Source organism: Mytilus galloprovincialis, chromosome 10 (genome assembly GCF_965363235.1).
Source record: "Mytilus galloprovincialis chromosome 10, xbMytGall1.hap1.1, whole genome shotgun sequence".
NCBI classification, from domain to species: domain Eukaryota; kingdom Metazoa; phylum Mollusca; class Bivalvia; order Mytilida; family Mytilidae; genus Mytilus; species Mytilus galloprovincialis.
This window is the reverse complement of record NC_134847.1, coordinates 83214060-83228678: the sequence shown is the minus strand read 5'-3', so window position 1 is coordinate 83228678 and position 14619 is coordinate 83214060. Positions and strand designations below refer to the sequence as shown.

Genomic DNA, 14619 nt, shown 5'->3' with positions numbered 1-14619 from the left:
AAGATGAATGTGATTTTATTTTCTTATCTTATGCTTATAACTTGTGTGACGTCTTTTAATTTAACTATTATGCATACAAATGATGTCCATGCACATTATGGTGGTCAGTGTAATGATATAGAAAATTGCTACGGAGGAATGGCGAGACTCAAGTACAAAGTGGATGAAATAAAGAGACTGTATCCAAATACATTATTTTTGGATACAAGAGACCAGTATTAGTACCAGTACCCGGGAACATTCTGGTTCACAGAGTTTGGTGGTAACAAAATTTCAGCAAAATATTGTTTTTCATTAAAAAATAAATCGATTTGTTTGTTTTGACCTCAGATGACTATTAAAATGTTAATATCATTGAAAAAGCTCCAAATTATCTGCCTTGGTGCAAAAATACCATAAAACTTAAAATATCTTTTTTTTTAACTCATCGGTGACCTATATGTTTTTATTATTTTCTCAAATTAGCTGTACTTAAATTAATTAATTGTGAATTTTAAGCGATTTCTGTTATTTAGTGTTTTTTTTTATTTTATTTCGATATTACCTTTTTTTCTCCTATCAGTTCAACAGAAACAAGTACCTAAAAATACATGCTTCTTCCGAAGCCAGATTGTAAGCTTTAATGACCGGTGACCCCGTATTTTTTTTAATGTTACTATTGAGTATAGGATAAACTTCATTTATAGGAAAGAATAGCGAAATCCCATATTTAAAAACACGTTTTGTTTCATCGTTCGAAATTAATAATGATGCGTTTTTTGCAGTTTGGTATAGCAAAAGGTTCATCAAGTTTAACTTCATCATTGACTATTGAATGACAATTGAATTACATATTTGACCATAAATTAAGATGAACCAAGTAACAACCTGTTCATGATATATATATATATATATATATATATATAAACAAGTCTAAATTGAAAACTACGTTCAAACCTATGATTGCGTTGGATATACGTGTGCATGTAAAACCAATTTCGTTGTAGAAGGGTCTAAATAAAGCACAAACAACATTTTCCAAAAGACCAAAAAAGTGAAAAAGTATATTTAAACAGAGCGCATTTGACTAACAGATCGAACAACTAATGTTCTTAAACCCTGCTGACTGCCATTGGCGATTGCATAATACAATTGATCACGAGATGTAACAAAATGGATCTTATTATAAATTTAATACTAAACAGAAAACAATAAACCTGTGACCAAGATGTTATGGCACAAACACAAGGTGTCAATATTTGTTTTGTATACCAGATCTAGATTTCCACAATATATATCTCTTCAGTGATGTTAGGGATCGAAACGGTATTTGGAAGGCCAGATAATTTACCCTCAATTTCAGATAGACTCTTGAATTTTAAGAGTCATTATATAGAATGAACGGATCATATAAACCAATTTCGTTGTAGAAGGGTCTAGAAACAGCACAAACAACATTTTCCAAAAGACCAAAAAAGTGAAATTTTATTTGGCAATCGCCAATGGCAGTCAGCAGGGTTAAAGAACATCAGTTGTTAGTCAAATGCGTTTTGTTTAAATATACTTTTTCACCTTTTTGGGTCTTTTGGAAAATGTTGTTTGTGCTGTTTTTAGACCCTTCTACAACGAAATTGGTTTTACATCCACACGTATAAAAATTGCGTTTTTTATCTAACGCAATCATAGGTTTGAACGTAGTTTTTAATTTAGACTCGTTTATATATATATTATGGGTGTGTGCAAATAAAATAATTCATTTGTAGTTAATCACATTATTATATTAATGGCATTTCTCAGATTTATAAAAATATGTTACAACATTAAGATTACACTTTTGTAATATGCTTGATCCTTGTTATCAAATCTAAGTCAGCATATCATTATAAATCAAAGCAAAATTTACGATGAAATAGTAAATGTGAATATTAGAATCTCGTAGCCCGAATGTAAACTTACATATAACTTACACTGTATTCTAATTTTAAAACGATGTTTTGTAAAATAATACATTTCTAATTCTGTGTGCATTTGTACAAGTTCTGATAAGTTTTATAAACTTTGACACGCCATACGCGGATTTAACATACCAGTCAGCATAATGTTCAACCATATACATTTGGAATGTTATAGTTGCTCTTTTCTTTATAACATTGGTTATTTTGGAAACAGTTGTTTACCTGTGTTCTAATAGAAAAAATCAACTGTGAAGATACAAATTAAGGTAAAAAAAAAAAAACTGTTGAAAACTCATAAACCAAAAATAAAACAAGCTCCTTCAAAGAATTACGTTAAAACAGATCTTGTTACCTGTTAATTACAATATTTATACAGTCTTGATAATTAAATTTTTAAAATTGTAAAGTTAAAGAAGATAGGTATCACGATTAAATAAGTGATTTAGTCAACGATGTGGTGTGAAAGAAACTATATTTATCCTTCGTGACAGACGGAATGTGATTTTTACGGAATACACCTTTTAGCTACGTCATGTTTATGTAAACACATTTTTATCCTCTTGTTCATGTTGTTTTACAAAACCCAGTCTTTTGTCAATATAAAATTGATGAATTTATTAGTTGGGGTGGATGTGTTAATTTTCTGTTGAATATATTCGTAGCGATTTTTAGCTGCCATATTTTGACTTGATATCTGCATATTGTGGAACGATACATGTCTTGGAATCATTTATCAGTTTGGCAATTTGCCCTACAGGTCATCTACATTCAGACAAAACCAGAGCGAAACTGACGCATCGTTTTATACAACAGCAACACATTATATGTGGCATTGGCTGAAGAATTTCACCACTTTGTCATTGTTATGTCCGCAATTCTGTTAAAGCTTCATATACAAATTTTCCTCTTTATTTCATAAAAGAGCAGTTCATTTTCAGTTACCTGTTTTCAATTAATACTCTAAAAAAAACGCCAAAATAAATCATAAAAAAACGATACATGGTGCGTGTTTTACAGAATTTGGAACTATACAAACTTTTTTTTGTTCACTGTTTTCATCTTAATGAACTGAATATCTATTGTTTTATCATCCGCTGTTGATTGCAAGTAATTTGAATGCCATAATCCGTCAAAACAACTGAAAATTGTACTCACAGCCTTTAGATTGTGTAAACTTCCTAAAACACGAGTATGGTGTAATGGTGTATGGTGCAATGGTAGAAGGTGTACGGTGGTGTGGTGTATGGTGTTATGGTGTAACATGCGATCGGGAATGGTGTGAATAAATAGTGTACGACATTTAAAGCTATGCAAAATACTGATAAGAACTGATTTTTTAATTGTATACACTTATTTACAATATTGATCAAAATTCATGTTTTTCAATAAATAAATAATAATTTTGTAGTCGCACACTTTCTACATTATGGTGCAATGTGTAAGGTGTATGGTGCAAATGTGTAACGTGTATGGTGTATTCTAATGCAACAACGTGTGTAACGTTCATTTTGATTGGATAACGTCACTTACTTACATGGCATCAATTGACAATTGATGTAATGGGACGTACGCGCAAGCGCAGACGGCATATGACAAATTTTAAATACGTGTTTTAACGTTATTTTCTGTCAGTTTCTTTAGAATGGAGATAACAATATTGTATTTCAAGCTCCGACGGCATCAATTGGGGATTTGATGGTCGCAAATACCAGTTTACTGTCTTCGCTAACGCGTCGCCAGTAAACTTAATTTGCGACCATCAAATCCCCATTTGATGCCGTCGGAGCTTAAAATACAATACAGTTATCTCCTAAATAGCACCGGACGAATGATGTAATGGTGTATGATGTTAGTGGGATGTTTACACCAGACATAAACTGTAAGTGAACAAATGTTCCTTCACAATTGGCAAGAACTACCACCAAATACCTAAATATCGATCCATGTATGAAAGATCGGAGCATAAACCAAAAAAGTAAATATCTGTTTATTTAGGAAAAGAATAAGCAGACTCAATTTGGCAAATATCTCCATACATTGTATGACCAAATCTGTTTGTAACACAAGGTTAATCATACCGCGAGTATTCCGTATAGCTGCACTTGATTGTTTTTTCTGGTATTACTCATCGAACAGAGCAATATTTTTTAGATATTCAATTTTTTAATTCTTTGTGTTGTATATTTTCATATTTTTGCTAGTCTTGGCCTCACAGCATTTACAAAAAAATCTTTAATCCAACGTTTTTAAGATACAAACGAGTCCGAAAAAAAGGTAAACTTTGTACTATGTAACTGTTATAACTCAATTTTAGGTATCCGTTTAAACCTGACCAGAACTCCGTGATCAGAAATAATCCTGGTATCTATGATGAGATTATTCACAATCACTGGATTGATCCCACTGCTGATGAAGTTTTAATTACCCAATTACACCAGCCCAGTAGTCAGCACCTTTATGTCGACTTAAGTTAGCATGGATATGTTCATAATTATAAATTAACTGTTAACAAAACTTTGATTTTTTGAAATACTAAGCGTTTTCACCTCAGTAATAACATTAGCTGTATTTGACAAAACTTTTTGGATTGTTTGGTACTCAATGCTCTTCAATTTCGTACTTTATTTTGACTTTTTAACACTTTTTTCGAGCGTCACTGATGAGTCGTTTGAAGACAAAACGCGCGCCTGGCGTTCATATAAAGTTTTCATCCTGGTATCTATAATGAGTTTATTCACTGCAAATCCCTCAAAACAACAACTGATAATATTTCATTCCGGATTTTCTGTTTATAATGGATACCTTTGTAAATGATTACAAAAATGTGCATAGGGCCAGATTTTTTTTTCATGTGTGATAAGACAAGACTATTTATTTTAATCTAGATTGGGGGCTACACTATGTATTACTAAGATCTGCCGGACCTCACCTCAGAATCAAATGATTGTCCCCTGACATATCATGCTGATTTTGTTAAAAGAATATGATAAACAGATTAATACATAACTTAACATTAAGTGGTAACATTTGTTCAAATTATACATCATTATGTCACAACAAAAACAGTGATGTCTCCAGCATCGAATTAATGTTAGATAATTACAGATCAATACACAGGAGTGGTAACATTAGTTCAGAACATATTTTTAGAATATTTATAATTTTATGTGTCATGAGACAAGATTGTTTATTTATAAAATTTCGACCAATATCAGCCATCGGGACCTTCGGCCCTCGGGACTGGTATGGGTTTCTCGTTATAATAAAGCATTTTTTGCAATGTATTAATCCAAATGTACCAAATCAGGAATATGACATTTGTTTTCAATTCGTTTGATGTGTTTGAGCTTTCGTTTTTACCATTAGCTAAGGGACGATACGGTTTCAATTTTACTTGATTTCGTTTTTTTTTTGCTATTTATTTATGTTCAAACAGTTATGAGTTTCATAGGCATGTTAGTCATTTAAATAAAGTTTTGTTATATTTGCTTGCTTATCAAAATGGCAGAACTATATTTATATAGATCACAAACCTGTCAATATTCTAAATCTAATATGAATCATACAGTTTTTACTAAACTGCTGAAACCTTTTTCATATACAAATTCATCTTTTATCATGCTTACAGGCTCTAGGAAACCATGAATTCGATGATGGCATTGAAGGCCTCTTGCTGCTTGTAGAAAACAGTGATTTTAAAATTCTTAGCTGTAACATCGATACATCTGGAGAGCCTTTGATTTAAAACAAGTTTCTTAAAAGTGTTATAATAGACGTAGATGGCAAACAAATCGGCATTGTCGGTTACACAACAAAAGATACACCTATACTATCCTGTACAGGTACAAAACTATTCTTCGAAATGTATATAAAAAAGATTCGGACAAACATTATGAATCAACAGTGTTTTTCCCACTAGTAAAATCAAGCACAAATCAGATCGTTTATCATAGATGTGTTATAACGATTATGATACAATCTTCATATACTTCTTTAATTTTTCTAGATATAAGAAGATGTGGTATGAGAGCCAACGAACAACTCTCTATCCAAGCTACAATTTGTGAACGTAAACCATTATAGGTCAACGCACGGTCTTCAACACAGAGAATTCGCTCACACCAAGCAGAAAGCTATAACGGGCCACAAAATTGGCAAGTGTAAAACTATTCAAACAGGAAAACTAACGATCTAATCTATATAAAAAAAACGAGAAACGGGAAACACTTATGAACCATATCAACAAACGATAACCACTGAACATCAGGTTCCTGACTTAGGACAGGTGCAAAATGCAGCGGGTTTAAGAATTTTAATAGGTACTTACCTTCATACTTGCCTGGAACAATACTGTAAAATCACAATATAGAAAGACACACTATGAAATATCAATTGAAATGGCTGAACTCAATCAAAAGAAATCTGTTTGCTTTTATTGTATTTTAATGAAGTTTAACGGATATATATATATATATTATTAATTCGTATATTTTAACAAATTTGATTCGTTTAGGGATAGTCACATGTTAAACTATATTTTCGAAGGTAGAGAGAAAACGGCGGATAGCAAAAAGCATATTGACCGGCAAAAAGCATATTGCACAGTTATTTTTAGAATATCTAAAAACCGATATACTTTGTGACGTCATGTAATGAATTTCAGGATATTGTTTAACGTTTTGAAACAAATGATATCTGTGATCGATAATTTGACAAAAAAAAAATCTTCAAATACATAAGATGTCTAAAAAAAAAAGTAAATGAAATAACAACTAATATGTTGTTATTGTCAAGGAGACAATGTAATATCTATAAAGTTCCAACAAACCTAAATGACGATTTTGATACAAACATGGTCGGAAATTAATAATATAACAAATATAGCCTACAGTTGTATAAGGACAATACAGGATATATCGACCCAAAGAAGTATATCGACCTCGGACTTCGTCCTCAGTCAATATACTTCTTTCAGGTCAATATATCCTTGTATCGACCTCATACAAGGCTATATTTGTATAATATATATATATATATAAAGAAGATATGGTCTGAGACTCCAGACCATCTGACACAGAAATGAACAAATAAAAATCACCGTTTCCGCCTTCAACAATTAGCAAATATAATCATTTGTTAATCATGCATTCAAGTACAATAGTATGTTATATATCCATTGTTTATGTACAGGTAATTTGGTGTTTTTTGACGAAGTCACATCCATCCAGACACAGGTCACCATGCTTAAAAACCAAGGAGTGAATAAAAGCATAGCTCTCGGACATGCCGGATTTAATGTTGACAAGAAAATAACACTTCAAGTGGAAGATATCGATATTGTTGTTGGTGGTCATACAAATACATTTTTATATACAGGAATACTTATATGTGTAATATTTCAATGTATATGGTATTTATAAATATCATGTATGGTTTGTAAATACATTGTAGTTATAATTAATGGTCATGAATTATTCCGAAAGTGCCTGTGTTTGATATTTCCATATGTTACCAATGGTATTTAGTTGTAAGATTTGCTAATACGTTTTCATACCAAAACAGTGTGTTAAAAGCCAAAGAGCAAATAATATAAACATTAAAATGGTAATTTTGGTAATGTTTTAGTTTCTGCGGTCAATACAATTACAGAACGTTTTCTTGTGAACATTTAGATATCTACCACATCTTCTTATTATCATATTATAACCAGTATTGTTATCGGAGTTAATGTACAGATCATTGAACATACTTCGGTTTGATAGAGGAGGTAATGGTTTTGACAGTTTATGGTCTAAGGCGGAAATACAAAGTCAATTGAAACACAAAAAAAAGTCTCATAAATTACAACAATCAAATTTGCAGTGGGGATAGAGAAGTATCATAATTAATATACAAATATCATTACATTTCAAGCGAATACATCTTTTCTTATATGATTCATTGGAACAAAAATATGAGGAGCCTAACCGAAGAACAAAATAGAAAATGAGTATCCAAGTTCGTTCTTCATAAATTCACCATAGATACCAGGATTTTTATTATGAAGGTGTCATACCACCAATAAAAAGTCCCTATCTGTTCAACCAAATTTTACAATTTTGACAGCTTTCTAAATATTTTACCTTAAGTTTAACTCCATAGAAACCAGGTATATCCTGAATAGTACATGTATCAGCTTTCTTCATGCCTATTTTCAACAGATGTTTAAAATCATATAAAAAAGAAAAGGTCTTCCGAATAGAGGTACTACTAAAAATAACCCCTGGTTTTCTGGAAATCTTAAATTAGTATACTATGGAGTGCATTAATACTCAATTTTGAATGCAAACTCATAAACAAGTAAATTTTAGCTCAAACTGGTATTAATATATTTCTCTTTCACCAAAAGTTTCATTTCTGCCAATTTGTTAGCTAGTTTAAGTAAACAATGACATCAAATGCACTATTTTGTGTCTGAGTAGGCCTACTTTCACGTTATTGCTACAATACGTTCTAAATTTGAGAGAGTAATTGGTGGTATGAAACCTGAAGGCATGCGCAAAATTGTTTTTGTAAGCATTCTAATATATCAAAATGAATACCTTACAAATATTGTTTTTCTTAATATTTAGGCAAACCGCCTTCCAACGAAGACCCAGTAGATTTTTACCTCAAGGTTGTCATTTACAATAATGGTGACGACGTTTTAGTAGAACACGATTATGCCTTTGCTAAATACCTCGGATATCTGCAAGTGGAGTTTGATGACAACGGAAAAGTTATACTTTATAATGGAAACCCTATATTACTGGATAATGCTATACCTAAAGGTAAGTACTTATATTTTTATTTCAAAATTCTTCGCATCGAAATTTATTAGAGATACCAGACTGGTATTTTGTATATATATGCCGGGCATGCGTTTCGTCTAAGACTTACATAAAATGTAACAGTGGCGCTCCAATCCTCTGACTTGGTACAGGCATTTTCTTATGTAGAAAATGGTGGATTGAACCTGGTTTTATAGATAGCGAAGACTCTCACTTATATGACAGTCGCATTTACAAGTGTTAACATGACTGCACCGCCTGTTGTTGCAACAGACATGTCAAATGATTCATTGTGTGACACTGGAATCCGAGCCTGTAACTACATATCAGTGTTTGGAGAAAATTTCTATATATCCAAAGATACGAAATGTCGGATAGAAAATGCTGAGGTAAATATTTTACAATCATTTAACTTTATTAATCATACTTTATTGTCAACTGTAACTTGTATATCTGTTTAATTATGGTTGCAAATATCAGAACGAACACTGCAGGTGAGCAGTATTGATAATTTGTATTCTTAGGCTATTTCTTTTTCCACAATTGCCCATCTTAATTTTCATTATTGGATATCTGTTGATTTATTTATTGACTACAAGATACCCACAAAAGTGTGATATTCATTTTTTTTATCCTTTTAACTCAATAACCTTATGAGGTACGTTAAATCCTTTTACATTACCGAAGGTGATCAAAATGAGTAACACTTGACAAAATCACATCTAAATATGATGAAAAATAAAATGAAAGTCTATTGAGAATGCGCAAAAGCGTATAAGACCGATCTATAACGCTATCCGAATTTGGATATTTTCTAAAATAAATAGGCGCTTTCTATAATGAGAAAAAAAATGTTTCAAAGACAATTCAGGAAGTTCAAAACACTACATTTTTACGTCAGTTTACAAAACTTTTCAACTTTGTATGGTTTCAGAGGAGTTTTGACTCAATGAAATCGATCTTTTCCTTGGTAGAAAAGATATCATTTATATCTTAATCGTTGTATCTACCCTTTCAAGTGTATACAGACATAGGAACCGTAGTTATTTATATTGGACTTACATATTACATCATCTCATTGAATTTGTATCTATTTAAAATTGTGCATTTGTTTTTAAAAGAGTTTCGGATGTATATCAAGTGTCATTTGCTATGTACATCTATGATGAATGTAAATCATAAAAGGTGCGTCAATTTTTTTTTTTCAGGAATTGAAGACATTTGAATTCTATGTAGATAACTAAATGCAAGATGTATTGCACATTTACTCAATTTATGAACAGAAAAATCCAAACGCGACAAACACAAATGAAGGCAAAAAAGTTGAGATAGTTTTAAGTTATTCAGTACAAGATGCTCATTTCTGGCTTAGCAGTCTGCTAATAATGCTAATGTTTAATGCCACTTTCACGGTATGTATAGTGTTTTGTTAGGATCGTGGTTTTTCGAGTGATTTGATTGGGGTTTTTCGAATGATTATGATAAAAAATGTAAACAAACAGACTTCTTTTCTGGCAAGAAGTGATATAGACGCTTGAGTTAAACATACACGATAAACCAGGTGTGTTAGTACTTCGAATAAAAATATATTATCAACCGATATTAATTTTTGGTTAAAAAAAAATTGAATTAAGCCTTACAATGCTTTAATCCAAAAAACAGAATGAAGCCAATTTTATTCACATACCAATGTAAATCTCGATCGAACTGCATTCAAGGAACCCTTATGTCCTTAGATATACAGACACATTACAAACATTTTTTTATTGAATTGAAAACGACATTTTAGACTAAATTTATTTCTATGTGTTCGGGTTTTTTCGAGAGCAGTCCGGGCTTTTTCGAGTGATTATACAAATTTCCTATAGCTTAAAATGTTAAAAATCAGTGTATTTACGTTTAAAAACAATAAAACAGATTTCAAATTATGCTCTTTTTAAGGCACGAAACCAATGCATTCATGAGTTTGGTACTGGTGTAACTACGATTAAACTTTATTAACAAGTAAATTTCATTTATATATATTGTTGTTTGTCAATTCTTAAAAATTACATGTTCATTATATATTAATGATGCCAATAATGTAATCATAGACAATCTGGATTGAAACGTATGCACATATATTGTGTTAAGCTGATGAACTATTCATTTCATTGTTCACTGTATATATAAAATTCTTTCATTAGAATATTTCTTATTACATAGCATTTTTCTAATTCTTCTCTACTGTTCAGTAGGTTTCTTACTGCGTTTTTGATAAACAGCTGCGCATGAGGGCCTGCTACACCCGCAGAGAATAAAATTCATTCTCTTATGGTTGTGGCTTATTAATTATCTATATCTTACATGGATAGACATTTCTCGAACCACACTGCACAGAGTGTGATACGAAAAAGTGAGACGAAAAGTTGTGTTTATTTGAATTGGTTATCTAGAATCATAAGATGATATTACGGCATCTCATCGCCTTTTCGTTGGATCATTGATGATCTTCAAATGTTACGACGATGTGTATTTCGTGTGAAAAATACTGCACCAAGGATTCTCGTAATTTTTGATTTAACACATTTAGAGTATTGACCATATTAAGACAAATAGGTTTAACAAAAAAAACTAGAGTTGACATCGCTTGTTATGAAACCTATAAATAATATCATAATGTCAATTTAAAACTTTATGAAAAACTAAAGAGAGGTTACCTTAATCTATGTAAAACAGTCACCAAAGATTCGTGAAAAGTTCTAAAGGCACTTTGAAAATAGTGTCTGAAAACTGCATAATCACCCCTTTTTAGCTCATCTGGCCTAAAAGGGTCAAGTGAGATTTTCCTATCACTTGGCGTTTATCGCTGTCCGTCGTCGTCGTCCGTTTACTTTTACAAAAATCATTTCCTCTGAATTTACTGGACCAAGTTTATATAGATAGAGAGAACAGTAAGCAGCAAGAATGTAAAGTAAAGTAAGAATTACAAGCAAGTCACCATAACCAAAAGAATTTTGTCATGAATTCAATTCTTGTCTTCAATGTTGAAGAGTGCCTTATGATTAATATGCACTGCAGCACATAGACCAAGGTGAACGATACAGGCTCCTCATGGCCTATAGTTTGTTAAATAAAATACAATAACTCGGAAACGTGAAATCTAAAAGTTATATAATCCGAAAAGGAGAATACCTAAACAGATACAGTAAAACCTGTATAAACAGGCCGGCTACGGGACTATGAAAAAGGGCCGGTTTGGACAGTGAGCCGGTTTATTCAGGTTTCCGTTTTGACCGGAAGTTAATGACTTGTGACGTCCGACAGTTTGCATGTAAAAGTTCTCTCTGATTGTAAATTATATCTGATAAATTAAAATACTTTCACTTCGTTTTTCATTGTTTGCATTTGCATCATAATTGCTCGCGTTGTTTGGATTGTAAGACGAGAGTTTTGATTTACTCCCATGATCAATAATTTGAAATGTTGGAATGGCCGATTAAAAAGCCAGAATATTATCAAACGTAATTTCATCACTTTCGAAACGTTGTCGTACAGTGTACAATATCCATTGATTGTTGTCATCCGGGTGTTTTTCATTATCAAGGTCATTTGTTTAGGGGTTCACAACAGGGAACCCAGGATATTGAAATCACGATGTCAATTTCTTACTCCGCGATTTTAATTTGTTTATCCAAGTTAAAACGTTTGTTCAATCCGAGATATATTCGGTGTGTCTTTTCGTTTAATTGACACGTTTATAATGTTTTAATAAATAATACATCTCACTACTGTACGATTGTAGGTTCACAGTTTAACACCTGACTAATTGATTGTCAAATATGTTTTGATTGCATATCGATCATTGAAATTAATTAGACAAACCGGTTTTGACAGGTAATAATTAATATAATTAAGAGTAATGGGACTTCATAATTTAACCGGAATTCGGAATACACAGGGTCCGGTTTACAAAGGGTATTTTAACAAAGACTTTGAAAGGAAAAATATGGGACTTTCATTTTCGGCCGGAATGGACAGGAAACCGGTTTATTCAGGGTCCGGTTTAATCAGGTTTGACTGTATCAACAATTCTCCGAAGTTTCATGTAAATTGGTCAAAGCGATTTGAGTTATTTTGGACGGGCAACGGTACACCATGAAACGTCCCGTATAAAAACTCTTGGGTTCACCACGAGAATTATTATTAGCTATGACAACAAAAGAACCATGAACTGAAGCTGAAAAGATTATGAGTCCCCTGCACTGTGTTCTAAAGACCTTTTTAAAAAGGATCCAATAATTTCTAATTTAATACTGGAAAGTTGTGGTAGAACGCTTTTGAATAGAATTAAATTGAACAAGAATGTGTCCCAAGTACATGGATGCCCCATCCGCACAATCATTTTCTATGTTTAGTGGACCGTAAAAAAAGGCGAAAATCTTTAATTTGGCATTCAAATTAGAAAGATCATTATATCATAGGGAACATAAGCACAAAGTTTCAAGTTGATTCGACTTCAACTTCATCAAAAACTACCGCGACCAAAATTCTTAACCTGAAGCGGGACAGACGGACGAAGGAACGGACGAAAGACGAACGAACGAACGAACGAACGAACAAACAATTTGTAATACTTCGCTTAGAGCTGTTGAGGTCCAGTGGCATTGTACACAGACGTTAGTATATAATGGCCAATGAGTAAATTTTATTGACACAAGTTCGACCAACTGCAAAAGAAACAAAGCAAAATCGCCGATAGTAGCAAAGGGGGATAGAAGAATGTTTGACAACATAAAATTAAGCAAGTAGTTAGCGACACTGACGATAAGAGCGAACATAATAAAGCAGAAAATTAGATAATCGCAATTCAAGGGGAAAAGGCTGTATAGCCTAACATGAATTATGTATCGAATGCTTCTTCTCAATTTAATTAAAATCAGCCCTGTCATTACCCCAACTCATGGTATAACGGTCAAGCTGTGTGCCATGCCTAACCCAGCATGTGTGGTGATGAGCGACGTGATCGATAACAACGAGCTTGTTATGAGTGTGAATAATTCCACTACCGGAAAAAACAATATCATTTCAACCCAAGACCTAGCACCATGTTAAAACCAAAAGAAAACAGGATTCATGAAAATTTTACCTGATAATACGTCAGGTTTGTTTTTCGATTAATAAATCTATTACTCTCACTTATGATTATACGAGGTCAGGTAAACATTATTGTTAAAAAAATGCTGAAAAATCACAGTCTATTTTTTTCAAAGTATAGGATGTTTAGATTTTTATTTTGAACACCATTTTCAACAGATACAAAATTCCCTTTCACAGTACTTAATCGTCGAAATGTTTGCAAAATAATCAATCGGCTATCATTCCTATCGCGTTTGTCACAGAATTTATTTATGTTCTTTTGATGAGAAGATTGGTTGAAGAATTCACATTCAACCACGTGTTAAAAATACACTTACAGTTTCTGCGTCTTACAGATAAATGAAACGTTTTGTTTTAAATTTCAGACATGTTAATAAACATCTTTGGAAAACAAGTGTAAAATTTGAACATATTCACATAGACATGCAATTTATTACAAAAAATCTTTCTGTTTCCAGTTTGATATTGTGTCAGCATATCACCATATACATATTTGTAACTCCATTACATTTTTTTTCAGGTATGCACTAAAGATGTTCGAATTTTAAATCCTTATTTTTTGGCTATCTTCAGCTTGTTACATATTTACTAAGATCACCAGACCACTTATAAAGAAATGACAGGGTGAAGGTAAACAAGTATTAATTAGATTTATGATGGTTAGGTTCTCACACAGACGATGTGATTAATACAACTGGGTGTGAGCAACTGAGACAAGATTTATTTAGTGGGTGGTT

At 32.1% G+C, this 14619-nt stretch overlaps 1 protein-coding gene across 1 annotated transcript; it reads left to right on the top strand.

Moving 5' to 3' along the window:
* Nucleotides 1-3770: 3770 nt before the first annotated feature.
* On the top strand, nt 3771-14413 carry LOC143049598 (5'-nucleotidase-like). The gene is given in 5 exon segments (XM_076223199.1): nt 3771-3782; nt 5563-5776; nt 7125-7337; nt 8546-8743; nt 14403-14413. Coding segments are annotated over 5 exon segments (648 nt in total).
* The last annotated feature ends 206 nt before the right edge of the window (nt 14414-14619 follow it).